Source organism: Heloderma suspectum, chromosome 2, assembly GCF_057233095.1.
Source record: "Heloderma suspectum isolate Gila_16-S chromosome 2, 16-S_ref, whole genome shotgun sequence".
Classification (NCBI taxonomy): domain Eukaryota; kingdom Metazoa; phylum Chordata; class Lepidosauria; order Squamata; family Helodermatidae; genus Heloderma; species Heloderma suspectum.
The window spans coordinates 357,212,888-357,234,869 of NC_139459.1; the positions used below are offsets into that span (position 1 = coordinate 357,212,888).

Below are 21,982 nucleotides of genomic sequence, written 5' to 3' on the forward strand. Positions count from 1 at the left end.
AAGGAGTTGCACCCTGAAAATGGGCAGCTCCCGACAACAGCCAAGCTGCTGCATTCTGCACTAGCTCCAGTCTTAAGGGCAGCCCCACATAGACTGAATTGCAGTAATCCCGTCCTGAGGTCCCTAATGCCTGTACCACGGTGGTCAAGCTACCCCTGTCCAGGAGAGGACGTAGCTGGCAAATCAGCCAGAGCTGGTAAAAGGCACTCCACGCTGCCACAGCCACTTGGGCCCCCAGCGACGAAACCCAGTTTGAGGTGGGTCTAGATAATCAATATCCTCCAAGGGTGCCTGCAGTTGCTCCACCACAACCCCCTCAAGTACCTTCCCTAGAAAAGGGGCATTTGCGACTAGGTGATAGTTGTCTAATACCGTGGGGCCCAGAGTGGGCTTCTTCAGGAGTGGCTGCACTACTGCCTCCATATGGACAGAAAGGGCCACCCCTTCCTGTAGGGAAGCATTTATCACTCCCTGGACCCGCCCAGTCATTCCCCCTCGGCTAGCTTTTTTTTAGCCAGGAGGGGCAGGGATTGAGAGGGCACATGCTCGGTCACATTGCTGCAAGCACTTTGTCCACATTATCAGGCCGCAACAACTGGAACTGATGCCACAAAATCAGGCAGATGGTGGCATCATACACCTCGACTGGTACTGCACCAACAACAGCATCAGGTTTGCTGCAGAGGCAAGCAATTTTGTCCTCAAAGTGCAATGCGAAGAGGTCACAAATGTGAAGGTGTTAATAGCCGCTGGACCACCTGGAAGAGCTCTGCTGGATGGCTACTTGAGGACGCAATGGAGGCAGCAAAATAAGGCTCTCTTGTCTGCAGTGCCATACAGTGGGCACGGTTATGTGCTCTAGAGCATGCTTGGTCGTCTTCACTTTGGGTCTTGCACCATTCGTGCTCTAGCCAACAGCCAGCCTGTTTCATTGACCGCAGCTCCCCAGTATACCAGGGAGCAGAACAGGCTCCACAGTGCTGGAGAGGGCACTCAGGTGCGATCAAGTCAGTGGCCCTACACATCTCACTGTTCCACAGTGAGGCTAGGGCCTCAGCTGGATCACCAGCTCTCTCCACTGGGAAGTCCCCAAGAGCATTCAGAAATCCACTGGATTCCATCAGTCTCTTGGGGCAGACCATCCGAATAGATCTTTCACCCCCAGGGGAGGAGAGTAACGCTGTAAGTTCAAATCTCACCAGGAAATGGTCTGACCATGACAGTGGGGTTACTTGGAAACCCCCCCCACCCACCAAACTTCAGACTAACCAACTCACAACTTGGAGCAAAAACCAGATCAAGGGTGTGCACTGCTTCATGTGTTGGGCTGATAACATACTGAGACAGCCCTATGGTTGTCATGGAGGCCATAAAGTCCCGAGCTGGAACTCGGGAGACTAGGGAGGTACGAAACTTACCACCTTGTCACTTACCTTTTCAAAGGGTGACATTCACAGTGGAGGGGAGGTGCTCCATCCCTCCCCCTGAAATTCTCCGTGGCGACTCCGTGGAGCCACCGGCTGGGGCCGCCCACAGCCAGACATCCGGCCACTGGGCAGCCTGCACAGGGACGCAAATGGAGGCCACCCTTAGCCGCCGCCATTTGCACCCCTGTATTTTGCCGTGACTAACACGGCAAAAGACAGGGGCGCAAATGGTGTAGTGGCTGCCATTTGCGCCCCTGTCTTTTGCCGTAATAGGCTACATAAATATTTATGTAGCCTATCATGGCAAAAAAAAAAAAAAGAATGCAAATGGCGGCCGCCATAGCCACCATTTGCTTCCCCCCCCCTTTTTTTTGCCATGATAGGCTACGTAAATACTTACGTAGCCTATCACAGCCTCCGCAGGGATGCAAATGGCATCTCTGTGTTAGCCATGATAGGCTACGTAAGTATTTACGTAGCCTATCACAGCTATAATGAAGAAGTGAATGGCGGCCGCAGATGCAGCTGCCATTCGCAAAGCAGCATGAACGGCAGCAGGTAAGTGCTCCATTTCATGCGCCTTTCGCGGGGGGGGGCTTCGTTCTGCCACGGATTTCGGGGGGCTGAATGCAGTGGCATTTGGCCTCACCAAGATCCATGGCGGAATTCTCTGACATCCCTACCGGAGACAGCCTCAGCATGGAAGTTGAAGTCACCCAGAACCACCGTCCTGGGTTCCCCCAACACCACACTTGTGACTGCCTCCACCAGCTCAGTCAGGGAGGCTGCTGGGCAGCAGGGTGGGTGGTACACCAGTACCAACCGCAATCTGTCTCTATGGCCCAACACCAGGTGCAGCCCCTCAAGGCCCGCTCCAAGGTGGAGTGGTCTCCTGGTGATAGAGATGGAGGTTCTATGAACCATGGCAACTCCCCCCCCAGGCCTTCTACCTATGTCGGTGCTGCACCGAGTACCCGAGTGGGCAAAGTTGGGTCAGGTTGACTCCACCCAGCTCACCCACCCATGTCTCCGGAATACATGCCAGGTCGGCCCTCTCATCCATGATTAAGTCATGAATGAGTGTGGTCTTATTGCAGACCGATCTGGCATTAAATAGTAGCAAGACAGGAGGGCTCAGTGGAAGAGCTACCAGGTACATGAGAGCTAGAGGAGGGGGGTAGAAGGGGAACAGTGTATAAACACTTGTGGCTAGGGATGTACGAAAGGTACTCACCTTTCGCGGATTATGTTTATGGTTGGGGGGGAGGCGTTCCTCCCCCCCACCCGGAACCCTGGCCGGCCGGCTGTGCTCTGCAGCGATTCTGCAGAGCCACCGGCCGGCTCCGCCAGCAGCCAGACATCTGGCCGCTGGCTAGCAGGGACGCAAATGGCAGCGGCCATAGCCACCGCCGTTTGCGTCCCTGCAGTCAGCCATGATAGGCTACGTAAATGTTTACGTAGCCTATCACGGCTGACTTTAAAAAACAACAACAACGTGCGTACGCAAATGGCGGCGGCCACAGCCGCCGCCATTTGCGTTCCTTATTTTGGCATGTCTTAGTCTACATAAAGATGGCAAAAATAAGGGGAACGCTATTTGCGTTCCCCTTATTTTCGCCGTCTTAGTCTACATAAATGTTTACGTAGACTAAGACGTGCCAAAATATGGAATGCAAATGGCGGCGGCCATGGCTGCCACCATTTGCGTACGTGCATTGTTGTTGTTGTTTTTTAAAGTCAGCCATGATAGGCTACGTAAACATTTACGTAGCCTATCACTTTTTTTTAAAACCTAGCCATGATAGGCTACATAAATCTTTACATAGCCTATCACTTTTTTTTTTTTTACCTGGAAATGGCGGCGGCGGTGGCCAGTCAGAAGACCGGCCACCACCGCCACCGCCACCAAACCGCCACCGGAGCTGCCGCTGGAGCCGCCGCCACCACCGCCAGGAATATCCGCCCAAGGTAAGTCTCGTCCTGGGGGGGCGGGCCGTTCCGCCACCGATTTTGGGGGGCTGATTGCGCTGGCATTCGGCCTCCCCGAGATCCGTGGTGGAATTTTCGTACATCCCTACTTGTGGCCCATTCTACTATGACGTCCCAACTAGGGGTGGACGAAAGTCCCTTACCTGTCCTCGAAGGACGTTCGCGGTGGGGGGGAGGCGCTTCGCTGGTCCCCCTGCGAAGTTCCGGCCGGGGGGGGGAGGCTTCCCGCCTCGGCCCGGCCGAAATTCAGGCCGGGGGGGAGGCTTCCCGCCTCGGCCCGGCCGAAATTCAGGCCGGGGGGGAGGCTTCCCGCCTCGGCCTGGCCGAAATTCAGGCTGGGGAGGAGGCTTCCCGCCTCGCCCGGCCGCGAACGCGAAAGTTTTTTTTAAAAAAACATGCCCCCTGATAGGCTACGTGATGATTCACGTAGCCTATCACGGCTAGATCTGCAAAGTCAGCCGTGATAGGCTACGTCAATCGTCACGTAGCCTATCACGGGTGACTTAAAAAAAAAAAAAGTGCGTACGCTAATGGCGGCCCCCATAGGGAGCCGCCATTCGCGTTCCTTATTTAGTCGCTGTAGTCTACATAAATGTTTATGTAGACTACGGCGAAAATAAGGGCAACGCAAGTAGCGTTGCCCTTATTTTCGCCATAGTCTACGTAAATCTTTACGTTGACTACAGCGACCAAATAAGGAACGGGAATGGCGGCTCCCTATGGGGGCCACCATTATCCGTGCACACTTTTTTTTTTTTTTTTAAGTCACCCGTGATAGGCTACGTGACGATTGACGTAGCCTATCACGGCTGACTTTGCAAATCTAGCCGTGATAGGCTACGTTAATCGTTACGTAGCCTATCAGGGGGCGTTTTTTTTTTCTTTTATTGCAATGGTGGCGGCGGCAGCCGGTCGAAAGACCGGCTGCTGCTCCTGCCTCGCTCGAACACCCGCTGAACCGCCAGCCGGACCCGCCGCCGGGAGGGACATTCGGCGAAGGTAAGTCCCCTCCCGGGGGGGGTGAGGGGGGCGGGGGGGTTCGGAGGATTTCTCCCCGAAACTTGTTCGGGGGGCCGAACACGTTGGCGCTCGGCCCCCCGAAGTTTCGGGGAGAAATTCTCCGCCAACTCTAGTCCCAACCCCCTCCTCCTGCCGTATCTCCTTCTGCCCCAAGTCACTGGAACAATGGTGCCATGGGTCCCTGAATCAGAATTTCCTAGGCACGTCCTTACCACAACAGAAATACCCACACACTCTCAACAGCCACCCACCATTCAAATATACATTCAGCCATTCAACACATACACTCCACTCATCCAGTGCTCACTCCTGACTAAACTAACACCATCACAATTGGTAGTTTGTGGTTTTAACCAGCCACTGGTCAAAGCTAGGTCATCAGGCTTGTAACCAACCAAAACAAAGCATAGAACAAGTGAAGTGTATATTTCCTAGCCATTCAACCTACCTCCATTGGTTCATGCTCATTCTGTCTCAGCTGGAGTATGGCAAAGCAATTCTCCTCCTCTCCACCCCTGGCTCTCACCCAGAGGAAGATCCACTTCTAACTACCACAGGCTTGCACTCTGGGCAGAGAAAGAGCTCTGGCATATGAATCCCCTATCCCCTGTATCTCACCTAGGGTGGGCAGCAATAACATATGGAAACTACTGTTGTCAGAGGATCCATTCCCTGGTCTCACTCAAGGACATCCCATTCACACAATACAGGGAATCAATAGATGAGCAAGATGTAAGCAGACCTAAAAGGACAGAGAAGACAAATGGCACCCTTGCCCTTGTGGCAAACCAAAAGAGAAAACCAAAGGGATGTGCCCCCTTTGGGGTCACCCCCTTAGGGGACACCCCTACCAGGGCGGCCCACCGGTGGCAGCCTGCAAACTCGTAGCAGGGCAGTTTTTAAGACTCTGTGATGCCTGAAGGCCTCAAGGCTCAGAGTTAGCACTCTGCTGTGATTGGCTAGAGAAACCTTGGCAGGTGTTCTCACTCACTCTGCAATCAGCATCAGGCTGAGCTAGGGATGTACAAAAGTCACTTACCTGGTCCCGCAGCTTGCTTCACGGTGGGGGGGGGAGGTGCTTCAGTTCTCCCCCCGAAGTTCAGGCCAGGGGGGGAGGCGCCCCGCCTCGCCCGGCCGAAATTCAGGCTGGGGAGGGAGGCGCCCCGCCTCACCCGACCGAAATTCAGGCCGGCGAGAAGCGCCCCGTCTCCCTGGCCACGAAATAATAAGTGAATTAAAAAGAAAAAAAATCACACCCGTGATAGGCTACGTAACGATTTACGTAGCCTATCACGGCTGACTTTGGAAATCTAGCCGTGATAGGCTACGTAAATCGTTACGTAGGCTATCACGGGTGTGTGTGTGTGTTTTTTAAATTCACTTTGTAATGGTGGCAGCGGCGGCCGGTCGGAAGACTGGCCGCCGCCCTCGCCCCCGCCGAAAAGCCGCCGAAATGCCGCCCGGACCCGCCGCTGAGAGGGACATTCGAGGGAGGTAAGTCCCATCCCAGGGGGGTGGCGGAGAATTTCACCGCCAATTTCAGGGGGCTGAATGCGTTGGCATTCGGCCTCCCCAAGATTCGTGGAGAAATTCTCTGACATCCCTAGGCTGAGCACAAGACAGTTTTCTGGGAGATGGGGGGGGGGAGTTTGCAGGCACCAAGCAGCCAGCCAGCTGTAAACAGTGGAACAATCCTCTCCCCACAGTTCTCTTCTCTCACCAGTCCAGCAATGCAGAGTTCCCAGTCCTGTTACAGACCTTTCAGGGCAAGCACAACCCCTTCCAGAACAGGTTGAATCCCAGTCCCTGAATCAGGCCTTCTAATGACCAACAACACCTTTGTCTTTTGTGGATTAAACCTCAGGTTGTTCACCCTTATCCACCCCTTAGATCAAACCCAGAGAATGTTCAAGGGTTTTGACTGCTTCCTTTGTGTTAGATGACAAAGAGCAATAGAAATGGGTGTCATCAACATGTTCGTGGCGTCTTGCTCCAAAGCTCTGAATGACTTTTCCCAGTGTTTCATGTACATATTAACCAGCATGGGAGACAAGATAGAACCCTGTGGGACACCACTTGTGAATGGCAGTAGAGAAGAACATCAATCACCCAGCACCTCCTTCTGGACACAGTCCAAAAATAGGGCCAGAAGCTCTGAAAATAGACATCCCAAGGACCAAACTTGCCAGGCGGTCCAAAAGGTTACCATGGTTGATGGTATCGAAGGTCTCTGAGAGGTCAAAGGGAACTAAGAGGGCCATAAACTCCCCATCCAGTTCTGAGTGTAGGTCATCAAATCCCCAATAATAGCCTGATTGAATTGAAATGGCTCCAGATTTCGATTTCCAGATACATCTTAAGTTGCAAGGCCACCACCTTCTCAATCATCTTAACCAAGAATGGTACATTTGAGACTGGTCTGTAGTTAGACACATCACCAGGGTCAATGAAAGCTTTCTTTAAATCAGATCTCCTTACTGCCTCTTTTAAGCAAGAGGGAGCAATGCCCTCCCACAAAGAGGCATTAATCACTTCCCTTAGTCATGGCATCAGTCGCACTATGGCCGATTTAGTAAGTGAAGAAAGGCAAAGGTCTAGTACACAGGTGGTGGCCTCTGTGCTCCAGACACCCTGTCCAAATCCCTGAGATCCACAAGCTGAAGGGATTCCAAAAGAGCTGGACAAGCATTTGGCGACGTTATATCACTCTGACCTGCCCCAATATTGGAAGCCAAGTCAAGGCAAATCTGAGCAACTTGATCCACAAAGAATAAAGCTAAGTGTTCACAGCAAGCCACCGATCGGCCTTATAGCCCACCTTTCCTCCAAGGAGCTCATGCAGGGTCCTCCTCTGCTTTTTGTCCTCAGAACTATCCTGTGAAGTAGCTGACAAGTCCTAGGTCACAAGTGAGCATCATGGCTGAGTGGAGAACTGAATCCAGGCCAGGGCAAGGATCTCTGGCCTATCAGGTGACTGAGTCAATCAGCCATCCTCCATTTCTGAGTGTACCACCCACCCTGCTACTCAACAATCTGCTTACCGAAGCTACCTGAGGTCATCTCAGATGTGGTGCCTGTGTCTCCTAAGCTGACTGTGTTGGACCAGGGTCACTTTAATATTCATGCAATGGCTGCCCTTTGGGGAGTGGCTCAGGAATTCAAGGGCTCCATGAGGTTGTTCCAGATGATATTAGGCTCACTCATGTAGCTGAACACACTCTGGTTCCTATTTTTTTGCACTGGATGAGATGATGGTGATCTGGCTATAAAGGCACTGAATGTGATCTGTGTGTCATGAAAAATCCCTACGTCATGACTGGGTTTAGAGAACTGTCCTACTTTGCCTAAAAATTAGATCAGCCCCTGCTATCAGAATTCTCTTTAGGATTCAAAACTAAGCTTCTATGACACTAACTCTTTATCCCTAATTAAACAGCAAAGCAGAAAGATGAAACTCTGGAATCGACCTTAGGTCCACTGTGAATGGACACAAGGAAAATGCATATGTTGTTGTAGCAGCTGTATGTTCTTGTGTGAGTGGTGGCTTGCGACCTTACATGCTGCCCCTCACACACAGAAAGTGCACGGTGGCCCCACCAGCTCCTGATCCTGCTGCATGGAGGTCTGAATGGGGGTTCTACAAGAGTAGAACTCTCCCTGCGACCAGAGATTCTACATGCAGGTGAACATGGCCAAACATGCAAATAGGGCTTATGAGTCTGGAAGAATGACTGGAGAAGATTAGAGCTCCAAATGGTCAGAGCCAAGATGTGCAACAGGATTCCCTGTTCCCTAAATCTCCTTGTTTTCCTGTGTCATTCTAGCTTCACCCTTTCCTGAGAAACTTCTGGCTTTACAATACATCCATGGATGGAGCTTATTTGGATGAGAACGGGGAACTGGCAGCCGACTTCTACATTGTGCACTGGGTGGTGTTTCCCAACAAGTCCCTGGCTAGAGTGGACGTTGGGAGTCTAGAGAGACAGGCCTCCTCAGAGATCAAGTTCACCATCGATCAGAAGGCCATTGTGTGGCCCAAGTTGCTTAACCAGGTGGAGAAAACCATCATTTCATTTGATGCCTTTGATCTCTCTTTCCAGGCAATACTATACATGTCTACTCTGAAGTGAGTCCCATTGAATTCAATGGGGCTTACTCCGAAGTAAGTAGGCATATGATTGCAATCTTCAGTTCTATTCATTTCTTAGGTACTGTGCTAAATACTTAAAGTTTGTGATTCCCAGTTTATTAATTTACAGTGAAATAACACAGTGAAAATGGATAAAAAAGGATTAGCATGATTTGAAGGAACCCTCAGAGGCCTGCTGTGTTGTTTGCTAGGGAAAAGATCCACAATCTTTTTGGAAGAGCAGTTAGGTTTGGGATTTTGCAGAAGTGATATGGGTGCTATCACAAAATGGCTGCCACAAGGGGGTGTGCCCATTCATGAAGCGGGTGTCATTGCGGCCATGGCCTGTCACAAACCACCCACTTCACAGAAGGCAACACATTGAGGCTGAAAGACAACTAACCTCACCACTGATCCAACATTTCAATTGCCCCACAACTCTACAATTGTATAAGCCTCATGTGGCGCAGAGTGGTAGGCAGAAGTATTGCAACCAAAGCTCTCCCCACGACCTGAGTTTGATCACAGCAGAAGCCGGGTCTCGGGTAGCCGGCTCAGGTCGACTCTAGGGATGTCAGAGAATTCCGCCATGGATCTCGGTGAGGCCGAATGCCAGTGCATTCGGCCCCCCGAACTCCGTGGAGGAATGGCCTGCCACCCCCCCGCCACCCCGCGGATCCCCCCTGGGACGAGACTCACCTGGGGTGGATCTTCCGGGCGGTGGCAGCGGCGGCGTCTCCGGCGGCGGCCGGTCTTCCGACCAGCTGCCGCTGCCGCCATTTCCACACTTGTGTAAAAAAAAAAAGACGTGATAGGCTATGTAAATCTTTATGTAGCCTATCATGGTTGGGTGGGTTTAAAAAAACAAACAAACGGTGTACGCAAATGGCGGCAGCTACAGCCGCCGCCATTTGCGTTCCTTCTTTGTACCGTCTTAATCTACGTAAATATTTACGTAGACTATGACAGCGAAAATAAAGGGGAACGCAAATAGCGTAGTGGGCGCTATTTGCGTCCCCTTTTGATTCACCGTTTTAGCCTACATAAAGATTTACATCGATTAAGACGCCGTAGCCACCGCCATTTGCATACGCGGTTTTTTGTTTTTGTTTTTACCCAGAGCCCTCCGCGGCCGGAAATCCAGCTGCGGACAGCTCTGGCCTGGCCGGGCTGGGCCTGGCCGGCTGCTCCGCGGAGCTGCCGCAGAGCACAGCCGGCTGTTCGAGGATTCCCGGGGGAGGAATGGAGCGCCTCCCCCCCTGGCCAGGATTCCGGGGGGAGGGACAGAACGCCTCCGCCCCCCATAAACATAATCCACGAACAGGTAAGTCACTTTCGTACATCCCTAGTTGACTCAGCCTTCCGTCCTTCCAAGGTCGGTAAAATGAGTACCCAGCTTGCTGGGGGAAAGGTAGCCACGACTGGGGAAGGCAATGGCAAACCACCCTGCTATAGTCTGCCATGAAAATGCCAGCGAAAGCGGCGTCCCTCTAGGGGTCAGTAATGACTTGATGCTTGCATAGGAGGAACCTTTCCTTTTCCTTCTACAATTGCTTAAAACGCTCAGCCCAACTTCTCCACAGTTGCACGTATTCCCCGATGCTCTGACCGACACAACACTTACGAAGAAGCCGGGGGGGGGGGGGAGGCATTTTTATTTCTTTTAACTTTAACAGGCAGCTGGCAGGGGAGCACACTTCAAGCCATACCCAGGTTTCCAGCCGCCATCTTCATTTCCTGAGAATGCTTTTTAGTCCACATGGGCCTAGGGGAATTCTGAAAAAAATGAAGTTGGCCGTTGAAAGGCTGGTGCACAGCTTTGCTGTATGCCCTGGCTGCCAATTAAGCACAAACAAATAGTTTAAAATTAAAATATAGAGCGGGCTTCATTGCTTTGCTAGTGCCAAGAGGATTCAGAGAGCTTCCTGGGTGGGAACAGGTGGGATGGGGGGGCCAACGGGTTTTTCAAATCATCCTAGCAAATGTGGACACCTCATTGGACACGCCAGTTGCTTGCCCTTTGGTGGAGAAATGGCTCACATGTGCCTCAAAATAGACATGGGTTAGTCAGCTGATGTGTCCAGAGTGCCACCAAGCCTTATTTTGGTGAATAGATTTCGGCTACTGAAGCCTGAGGACATTTGCAAAAGTTGCCTATTGGAGAAATGAGTCCTGTTTGCTTGACCTTTATCTCTCCTGGTTTATGACATTAAACCAGACGGCTGAGTAGCTAGATCCAAGAAGTGATCAATGCCTTCTACTGAGAGTCAGTGGGCTAAAGGTGGGTTTAGAAGATTGCTGGATTTCTCAGCCATTGGCAAATATTTTATTTTTTGGCAAGGTACTTGAGTGTGGGTATGTCGGAGGAATCCATCTGGGGGGTGAAGGTCCCCGAGCTTTCACTGGCTCGACAACCCAGACTCTGGTCTGAGATCCACCTGCGGGCCTGACTTGGCAAGTAGAGCACAATGGATCTGAGCAAGGGGGTAGGCGGTGGCAGGTGGCAGGTGGTGGGTTGGGGACTCTTGCCACTGCCGCCCGCTGTCACCATGCACGAGGGTTTGCACGCAGTGATGCTATTCTAAGTGCTGATGGTGGAATTGGCGGGGCCTCCTGCTGCTGCCACTGTAATTTTGTGCAACCCCCCGCAACACCCTCTGTAAAATTCCCAGGTTTCAGGAACTGTCATGTGGCTTGGCTCACCAATGAAGGTGAGCTGGGTCCATCATGGGGATCCGTTCGGCCCCCAAAGGGCCAGATTTCTCTGTGACGGTCAACCCTGCTGGAATGGTGGCTGCCGTGCAACTCCAGGTGTTCTTGCACGATACTAATCTAGTTCCAGATCTGGTTTTGGCACCAAAAGAACCTTGCCATTCTGAGGGCAAGACGGGGGGAGTGCAACTCTCATGATTCTCCTGGACCTCTCATCTGCCTTTGATACCATCGGACAGCCATGTCCCACCAAGTGTCTGGCTAGCCCAGTGCTGCTTGAAGCATGGCTAGTGCATCCAGATAGGCCAAGTAGGGCCCTTTGACAGAGGAGGGGGACCAGCATGGGACACTTTGCCCAAGGATCCCTAAACTCTGGGGGTGGGCCTGTGCCTTTTTGAGGCAGTTCTCTGGCTTGTGTCTTGCCTAGTGTAGAGAGGGGAGAATTCAGTAAGAAATACACAGTTCTCTCCAGCGACAGGCCAAAGACAGGGATGGGCTAGAGAAAGGACAGAGACTCAAGGAGCAAGCCTACAACAGACGTTTCTACAGCAATTGCCTGGATGGAACGGAAGGCTTAAGAAGCCTGGCCAAGAGAGCAGCCAGCTCTGCATGAGCGTCAAGGTGACTCTGGGCCTTATCCTGCGGAAACATACCCAGTTCTGATTCCTCCTAAGCACTGGGTTTTCCACTGGGACATAAGAAGTGGCCTACAGGAGGCCAAATTATTTGTCCATCTTCCCCATAATTGTCTACTCTGCCAGGCAGTGACATTCCAGGGTGTCAGGTAAAGAACTTCCACATCACCTCTGCTACCTGATCCTTTGGACTGGAGATGCCAGGGCTTGAACCTGGGACTAGATGTATGCAAAGCATGTGCTCTAACAGATAAATTCCCCACCCAACTTATTTCCCCTCTCTCTTTCCTTCCCTTCCAAGGTGTGTGTATGTGTGTGGGGGGGATTATGACCCAATGCCACTTTTTTCTGCATCAAAGCACTTATTCAGTCTACTAGTAGGAAATTCTTGGGCCACAAGTACAAAAACATACTTTCAATATATTTTAAAAGATACGTCAAAACTGTATTATGGAGTCAATGGGCCTAAGGATGCACCATAATTCTCATACACAGATGGAGACCCTTTGACCCTAATGGGGACAATGCCCTGAAACATGTTGTGAAATGAATTGTTGCTGTCACATTGTAGGTTGATGGCCACCTCTCTCCTTGCTCCATCATCACCACTACAGCCCTCAAAAGGGGGTCACCGGGTGATAAAATCAGGTGTGCATCTAAATAAAGGTTCCCTATTATGCCTTTTCCAACTGTATAACTGCTTTCCATCAGTGTAAAGGAAACCTCATAACCAAAACCTTTTGCTTCATGCTCCTCATCTTCATGGATAGACTGTGCCTTTATCTAGATGTACTAAGAGCTGTCAGCCTGGATATGCCAAGGCGACTGAGGAAGGAGAGCCGATCTGTTGCTATGTTTGTGTCCCATGTGCTGAAGGAACAATCTCCACTCAGAAAGGTGGGTGACTCCAGAGCAAACAGTCAATTTAGAGCACATAGCATGGAACTCTACAGATGTTATAATCCCAATAAATCAGTTCAGTGAGGAGCACAGACACAGTGGTAAATCCAGCATTAAGTTCCAAGACAAAACACAAACTCCCTCTACTAATTTTACTGCATAAGTGATGATACAAACCGAAACTGGAAGATGGTTTCTGATGACCAGCGATGTAATCTATGACAGAATGTCAAGAACACTGTAGACTTACAAGGGTTCAGTGTTCAAGAATAATTTAAGACAATAATGAAGACAAGGTCCCATGAACATCGAAGTTGAGGTAGACCAAAATATCAAGTCTAGGTATATCCAAGCAAGAGAGTTTTCCTGTGCTAATAAAGTTGCATCTGAAGAGCTCCCTGAGCTCTGCAGCAGCTTTTAAACAGAGGTGGGGAACCTAGAGCTCTTTGCCAGTCCACCTATCCCTGCAGGCAAAATTTGTCTGAAAGTGTGAATAATGTGGGGCCTTTCTCTTCATTCTCATCAGATTCCTTGGTTCCCAAGAACACAGGTTAGAAACCCAGTGTTCCTCAGCTGACTCTCTTACCAGCTTGTTTGCTACAAAAGGGCTGTCAGCCTCCTAAGCTGTAGGCATGTCATTCAAGCTTGACTCTAGCAACTGGCAAGGAGTGTCCGACTCCTCCTGCCTGCTCCCCACTGAGAAGGAAGGCAGAGACAGGCTCTTACCATTCTGGCATTCCACTGCCTGAGAAGCCCCCACATTATCTGTCCTTCTGTGTCTGGGTCTCAATGTTCCCCCCAAGGCCACAGAACCAGGGACAGAGGAAGGCATGAGGGGGAAAGGCCTGACAGCCCATGAACCTGAAGGGAATATTTAGCCATCACTATTACAGGACATGAATAGACCAACCCTCCATGAATTTAGCTAACACCTGTTTAAAGATAGACATATCGTTGCATGGAGTTTTGAAATTTGGCTTCTTCTCATTCCTAATAAAAGTTGTTTGTTCATCTCGCACTTGTGACATATAGGCTCTCACCACCCTAACATATCTTTTAGGGAATGTAATCAATGACAGATTATTAGTGATTTAAAAAGGGATTATTGCAGCCTTCACCACCTAGTTGTTGTTGTTGTTGTTCAGTCGTTAAGTCGTGTCTGACACTTCGTGACCCCATGGACCATAGCACGCCACGCCTTCCTGTCCTCTGCTCTCTCCCGGATTGTGCTCAAGTTCATATTCATTGCATTGGTGATTCTATCTAGCCATCTCATCCTCTGCCGTCCCCTTCTCCTTTTGCCTTCAATCTTGATATTTTGGACTTCAAAGCCCATCGGCCCCCATCAACAGCACCAAGGATGAAGAATGGGGGGGGGGGCTAGCCTTTGGAGATCTCTGGACCATAGAGATACCGCAGCTGCTCTTGTTCTTTTCAGATGCAGGCCATTGCCATAAGTGTCCAGATGATCAGCATCCAAACAAGGATCAAGACAAATGCCTTCCTAAGCTGATCAACTTCCTCTCCTATAAAGAATCTTTGGGAATCCTCCTAGCTCTCTTTGCTCTATTCTTGTCCCTAACTACTGGTCTTCTCCTAGGCATCTTCATTAAATACCGAGAAACTCCAGTGGTCAAAGCCAACAACCGTGACCTCACCTACATGCTCCTCATCTCCCTCCTGCTTTCCTTCTTGTCCTCCTTTCTTTTCATTGGTAGGCCCCAGAAGGTGACCTGCCTTCTCAGACAAACTGCCTTCAGCATCAGCTTCTCAGTCACTGTCTCTTGTTTGTTGGCAAAAACTGTCACAGTGGTGGTGGCATTTATGGCTACAAAGCCAGGGAACAGGATGAGGAAATGGCTGGGGAAGAGTCTAGCAAACTCCATTGTCATTTCTTCTTCCAGTGTACAAATCAGCATCTGCATGATCTGGCTGGGAATCTCTCCTCCATACCCAGACTCTGACATGCACTCCCAGCCTGGGCAAATCACCCTGCAATGTAACGAAGGGTATGTTGTCATGTTCTATAGTGCCCTTGGCTACATGGGCTTTCTGGCTGCCATCTGTTTCACAGTGGCTTTCCTATCCAGGAAGCTGCCTGGGGCTTTCAATGAAGCCAAGTTAATCACCTTCAGCATGCTGGTGTTTTGCAGTGTGTGGGTGTCCTTTGTCCTGACCTACTTGAGCACCAAAGGGAAATACATGGTAGCTGTGCAAATATTCTCTATCTTGGCTTCCTGTTTAGGGTTACTGGGTTGCATCTTTATCCCCAAATGCTACATTATCATACTGAGGCCGGACTTGAATAAAAAAGAGCATTTAATGGTGAAATGTAAAGATGGTGTCTGATATTTTAGTACATATTTTTGTATGATAAAAAATAATAATTCCAGTTGTGATAAGCTATTAAAGTTCTGCCTATCAAGTACGATGGCCTGTTTCCCACCATGAGACCAGGCGTAGGTGTCACATCCCAGGCATCCACCTGGAGTAGTGTGTTATCTGCCACCTCCTTGGCCCTGTTGTTCAAGGCCATGCTCAGTCTCCGTTTATTGGGAAATAGATAACAGCTGAGTCTGGTGGGATGAGCCTACCTCTTCTGGATGAAGGTGGTCCCTTTGGGGGCTGAGCTGGTGACTGGTTAGGGGAAATCTGCCCTGGGTTGCTGGGGCTGGGCCTTAAAATGAGGTCGTGGGAGAGGCGTGGTGTCTCCCTTTGTCATGGTGGTGCTGGACCTGCTGTCAGCTAGATACTATCCCGGGAGGCATGTACCTAGGTATGTGAAAGGTTAGGCTAGCAAGTTTGGTTATTTTGCTTGGGGGTATGGTATAAAGGCCCTTTGTGTATGTGCGGGTTTCCTTGCAAGTTTTCAGCTTTGTAATCCTCTGCACAACCTACCAACTCCAATTCTCCCCTTCCCTCTATCCCCTTCCCACTAATAAACAGTTATCCACCTCCAAGTTGGTGTGATCCTTTCTGTTCAGCCTCAGTGCTAAATTAGGTGACCCTTGGCAGGAGAGGGTGGTTACTTGGTGCCTTTGGGGGCTTGAGGCGAGGTTTGACCTGTCCTACCTTGCAGGGACATCGGGGTTAGCTCCAGCATTCCTTTACACTGCCTCTCACAGATGGTTTAGTCTCTCTCAGTTCTTTGAGAAAGCTAAATATTTTCTCAGCTTGGCCTTAAACAAGAGCTAGCTGGCTCATCACAAAGGCTGAGGTTTTTCTCGATAGTCCCAGTCTCAATTAGTCTCCCAAAACAAAACTTGCCTGTCTGTTGTATAGCTCCACACACCAGATGTCTTGTCTTCTCCTCCTTCCACCACCTTCCTTCTGTCTTTGGTCCATATTTTTCTGTTTGTGGCTTGGGCTCATTAGCTGAACGTGGCAGCCACCTCCCACTTCCTTTGACAAGGCCGCAATTATTTTCCAGTAGAGTACCAAGGCTAGCCAGACTTCCACCCACACAAGGCCTCTCACCAGTCTACCTGCCTTGAGAGGAAACTTCTTTGCATGCTATTCTAACCAAACTTACTTCTCTCCATGTATATCACAAAAATACTATGTTTAAATAATGATGAATGAATACCGAAACTGGGATGGCCTTAGGCCATTGTCTTTTAAGATTTACTCACTGATTTTCTTTACTCACTTTATTGCAACCTGAATGCCAAGTAGAATCCCAAGTAGAATTAATTAAGGATGTGCACTGAAGATTCAGTTCAGACCCCACTTCGGGGTCTCAGAAAGTGCGTTGCTTTGGCTTGGATCAGAAGCCTCCTCACCCTTAAGAAAACCCAAATCTTTGTATGTCCCCATTTATTTTAAGCAACAAAGAGTTCCACATTCTTATTATCTGGCAAAAATGGATGAAATGTGCAGGCAGAGTCTGAATTATTTTTTCTCCTTTGGTCAAACTTAAAATGCAAAATGTATTATTGATGGGCTAGAAGGAAGGGGTCTGCTTATTAGGTAGGCCTGCACAAGGGTAAGATAGTCTGTCTAAACTGATCACTAAGGTAAAATCTTTCTTTTTCTCTGGGCAGCAATAGAGATGAGATTGGCCCCAGGCCAAATAGCCATGGACTCAGGATTTGTTGTAAATCTTCTTGATAGTTACCACAGAGAATGGCCTAGGAGTGCTGTGAAGCCAGACCTTAAGTTAGGGATGTGTGAACTCACCCCTGTCTGGGTTCTCCAGACTCCTGCCCAGCCCCTGCCCCTGCTCACCAGTCCCCAGACTGCGCTCCAGCCCCTCCCAGTCTTGGTGAGCAGCCTGCATTCACCCCAGTGGCTTCATCGAGCTCCACAGTCGCCATTTCTAAAAAAATAAAAAATGGCGATTCCAAAAATGCTGGTGTTACACTTGGTTGGGCAGGTGAAGCATGGAGGGGATCATTCCGTCCACACTGTTCCTACCCTGCATTATCGTCTAGACAAGCAATTTCGGCTGTCTAGCCGCAGGAGGGCTGAGCAAGGGAGAAGGCTGCTGGAAGACACGTTGGATGTGCCGTACTGGCATTTCTGCCCTCCCTGCCCTGGAACACCGCCTGGCACCCCCTGTTTCAGCTGTTCCTCACTCCTCTTGCGAAAGCGGAGATGGGGTCTCTCCGCACTGCCTGCGAGTCCGTGCAGAAGGCAGGGAAGGTAGGCTCTCCAGGACTGGAAAACAACATATCCTTTGGCCATGTAGCAGCTATATATAGTCTATATATATATAGACTAGCGCCTATAGGATTGCTCCCTTAGTTATATCTGGGGGAGGCCTACAAGAAGAGTCCCTAGAAGACCCCAGACTCATAACCAGCTTTATATTCCAGACTCCTGAGCCCTGGGTAGTGATGTTGGAGAATTCCACCACAGACCTCAATGAGGCCGGATTCCAAGAATCCAGCCCCATCGGGGTCCGTGGCGGAATGGAGCACTGACCTCCGCACTCCTCTGGAATCCGTCCAGGCTGGCTTCTCCACGTGGTGATCCTGCAGAGCCGTCCGCCAGCTCCACAGCGCTGGTGATATGGCTGGCCGCCATTGCCATGCCATATCGCTGTGCTAAGTCCAGATGCAAATGGCATCCACTACACCATTTGCACCCCTGTTTTCACGTGATAGGCTTCACAAATTATATTTACGTAGATATTTCTGTAGCCTATCGTGTGAAAAAACAGGGATGCAAATGGTGTAGTGGACGCCATTTGCGTCCGGACTTAGCACAGCGATTCGGCCCAGCAATGTGGCCGGCTGTATCACTAGCGATGTGGAGCCGGTGGCTGGCTCCACAGGAACATTGCGGAGCAGAGCTGGCCTGGATGGATTCCGGGGGGAGGAACAGATTACCTCCTCCCCCCATGGACCCCCCCCCCTGGAACGGGGTAAGTGATCTGCCCATCCCTACCCATGGGTAAGAAGGTCTTGAAGTCTGATTCTATGCTAAATGATATTATTTCACTAACTGAGATTTTGCAGGACTGTCTTTGTAGAAAGGAAAAAAATGCAGCTGTCTTTACAAGCGGCTTCACGGAGCTTGCTCAAGGCCATGACATGCTGGCAGAGTGACTAAGTGAGATGAACAACAGAACTGAGCATACTCAGATGCCTACTAAGAGGAGGAAAAATACTGTTTTGACATCTCGTGGTGTACACCTGCTGATAAGAAAATGTCCTGACTCAATGCTAGTTGGGCAGGGAAGTGTAGCCCTGAGCACGAGCGACAACTAGGAGGAGGTGTTTGGGCGGATATGACCAAAAATGGCCAATGATGACTGGGAGTTCAAAGAAGATATACCAAAGAGAAATGCATCAGTCAAGATCACATGCCCAGATGGCAGACTTTGGGTCATATTTCAGGACATTTCACAGTAACCCATTTGTAATGGTGCCAGACACATTCCCCAGACAAATGAAATTTTTGGAGATAGATGAGATACCTGGGTTCTGATTGGTGAGCAAATGCTCTAACCATGTGCACCCCATTTTGATTGGAAGCTGATCATCTCATTGTTCCTTGGGCCCACCTTTGACCAGAGCGGGGTTATAAAAGCACAAGGGATGGGAACTCAGGGGGGGTGCTTTTGTTCCTGTTGCTCTGGTTCCTGCTGCTGCTGCTACTTCACTTAACTCTTTCTGCCATGCCACCAGACCCAAGGATTTGGGTAACTATGGATCTCTTTAGACTCATAGACTTTGGAACTTAGGATATTTTCTGAAAGTAGACCTTAGAATTATTTCTCAGTTTAGGATTTAGAGTGCTTTCTAAGCTTGAGACTCGGAGGATATTTCTGAGGAGGGGATTTGGAATTCCATCTTCAGAGGTGGCAAATAGAATTACTTCCAGGTCTTGGGTTTTCCTTTCACTGTAACTCCTACCTCTATTCTTCATAAGCCTAGAGGAACTTAGTAATGCTTTAGCATAGCTTTTGTATTCAAATAAGAAGCAGGAGGAGGTAACGGGAGGGTTAACAGTTAGTTTAGGTTGTTTTCGTTTAGCTTTGAACTGCAAGTAGTAAAACAAGAGAAAGTTGGAAAGAGGAGACATAACAATGTTAGAACCTCAAGCCGTTATCTTATTGGCCAAATTCATAATACCAGCGTTGACAATTGCAATTCTTTTGATTAATCTTCTGTTTTTCTTGCATTCTCTTTCCCTGTAATTATAAAGTTTCTAATGCTCATATAACCACCATGCCACTTTCTTCATTTTATATTTTTCTGAAATAAAACCTTGAATAGATTTCAATCTATGCTTTTGTCTGTAGTGATGTTTGTCCATTGGGATTAGCTTGGTTACCCACTGGGGTGCTCCGGACCCATTTGGTGCAGGTTCTGAGGTTAAACAGGACTGAATTTACATCATCAAGTTCAAATTCCTTGCCAGGAGCAGGAATTGTACATGAACCCTTCTTAGTTCATTCTGTTGCGGCCGAACTGCACATGACACTGCCTTTAAATAAGGTTTCTCTCATTCATGTGTAAAGCAGACAGCGAGCACGCAACAAAAAGCACAAAGTGGTTGCACTAAGGGGTCATACAGAGCGCTCCCCTGAAGGCCAATTCCCTCCCTGTATTGCTTTGCCTCAAGATGTTTCAAGCCACTTTGTGGAATTAATTAGTGAAAACACAAATAATAAAATGTACACAAAGCCAGAAAGCCCAGTAACCCTTTCCCAGAACAAGTGTCAGTGGATGTTGACCCTGTTCCTCCAGGGCAGCTCTTTGCTCTGGATTCCCTCACCTTCCTGAGTGGAGATGGTTCCTTCTGCACATGGGGCACAAGCGGAGCAACGGACGGGCTGGCCTTCTTCAATCGCCTTCACGTATCCAGGCAGACAACTTAGTACATCTAGGAAGAGGCACGGTCTAACCAGAAAGAGAAGGAGCATCAAGCAAAATGTGTCAGGAGGTCGCCTTTATGTTGGTGGAAATCAGTTATACAGGTGGAAAGGGCATAACGGGGAACGTTTAGTTAGTCCTTCATCCGATGTTTCACCATGTGATCCCTTGCTCTTTTCTGAGAGCTGTATGGCTCCAATGATGGAGCCAGGGGAGAGGTGGACATTCCCCCATAGTTAAACTATGGAATTCCCTGCCACAAAATGTCGTGATGGCCAGCAATTTAGATGGCTTTAAAAGGGAGTTAGACAAAATCCTGGTGGAGAAGGCTCTCATTGGCTAGATGTCCTGATGGCTATGTGCTACCTCCAGTATCAGAGGCAGTATGCCTATGTACACCACTTGCTGGGGAACATGGCTGGGAGGGTGCTGTTATGCTCATGTCCTGCTTGTGGGTTCCCAGTCAACAGCTGGTTGGCCACTGTATGAACAGAATGCTGGACTGGATGGACCCTTGGTCTGATGTTCTTATGTTCATCAAGCTGCTGTTTGTTTGACAGACACAATTCATTATCCAAAGATTTCACAATGTGTTTCAGTCCATATTCCCCCTTAGGGTCAAAGGTCTCCCTGTGCCATAATTCTCATATACCCGTTCAGCCCACTTAATCAATTATACAGTTTTGACATACATTTAGAAGTATACTGGAAGTACATTTCTGAGGAAAAAGTTTTAAACATAGTAGCAGAATTAAGATATATGAAGTCCCTTTGGTCAAAACATGCTCGACAATCTTCAGGTCCCATCTCTGAAATACTCAATGCGTGCTCCAAGCTCTTGCCACACTGCATAAGTGCTTAGATTCTGAAAAAATGGCACTGGGTATATAACCTCATCCTCCCACCTGGGGAGGGTGAAGGAAGAGAGAAGGGAGATATATTGGTCAGGGAAGTTATCTGTTAGAGCTCATGCTTTGTATACATAATGCCTGAGGTTCATGCTCTGGCATCTCCAGTCAAAAGGATAAGGTAGTAGGGGTGAGGTGAAAGGCCTGAGACCCCAGAGCAGTTAATAATGGGGATAGATGGACAAACAACCTATGATAAGTCAGCTTCTTATCTTTCAGTGGAAAACACAAGGCGCCAAAGTTATCACAGCTAGTTACATTTTAGCAGGAGAGGACCCATCTTTGCCCTTGTCAGCTGAACTGGGGGGTCTGCCCCTGAAATCCAGGACCTTGGTCAGGTTTCCTTCCCCCCTGCCCCCAACCTGGAACGCATACACATTCTGGGTTAGATGGAGCCCCCCAAGGCCCCCCCCCTCTGCCTATGTTGGCACCAGAAGGGTCAGAAGGAATGTTGCGCCACAGATGCGGCAGTCCAATGGTGGAAGGGTGTGAGCAGAACACAGCAGCAGGGACAGAGGGAACTGGGAGAGACAGAAGGAGCAGTGGCAGCACCGTGGCAGAAGGGTGGGAGGAGACAGACCGCTCCCGTCCAGCTCTGCTGATGCTGTGCTGCCATGACTCAATGTTCCCTCTACCTGCCACTGGGGAGAGTCCCCCTCTCATCCTTCCGCGGCCTGCTGAACTGCATGGGGTAGGGTTTCCCAAAGTCTGGGCGACGCTACTGAGAAGGCCCTCCATCAAGATATTGCATGGCAACATTGAATTAGTTTTGGAATGATCAGCCAGGCCTCCTCGGAGGATCGTAAAGGATGGCTAGGTATAAATAAGGGAAGGCAGTCTGCGAGATATCGTGGTCCCAAGTTATTTAGGGCTTGGTGTTAACAATAACATAACCTTGAGCTATAAATGAATGGGATAGGAACCACACCCTTGAAGT

The 21,982-nt window shown here is 49.6% G+C and overlaps 1 protein-coding gene across 1 annotated transcript; it reads left to right on the forward strand.

The window, feature by feature from the left end:
* The first annotated feature begins 6,996 nt into the window (after positions 1 to 6,996).
* On the forward strand, positions 6,997 to 20,142 carry LOC146355539 (vomeronasal type-2 receptor 26-like). Its single transcript, XM_084829933.1, has 7 exons — positions 6,997 to 7,008; positions 8,261 to 8,401; positions 12,683 to 12,809; positions 13,339 to 13,362; positions 14,251 to 15,144; positions 17,379 to 17,456; positions 20,012 to 20,142. Exons 1-7 carry the CDS (start codon positions 6,997 to 6,999, stop codon positions 20,140 to 20,142), a joined length of 1,407 nt encoding a protein of 468 aa, XP_084686059.1.
* The last annotated feature ends 1,840 nt before the right edge of the window (positions 20,143 to 21,982 follow it).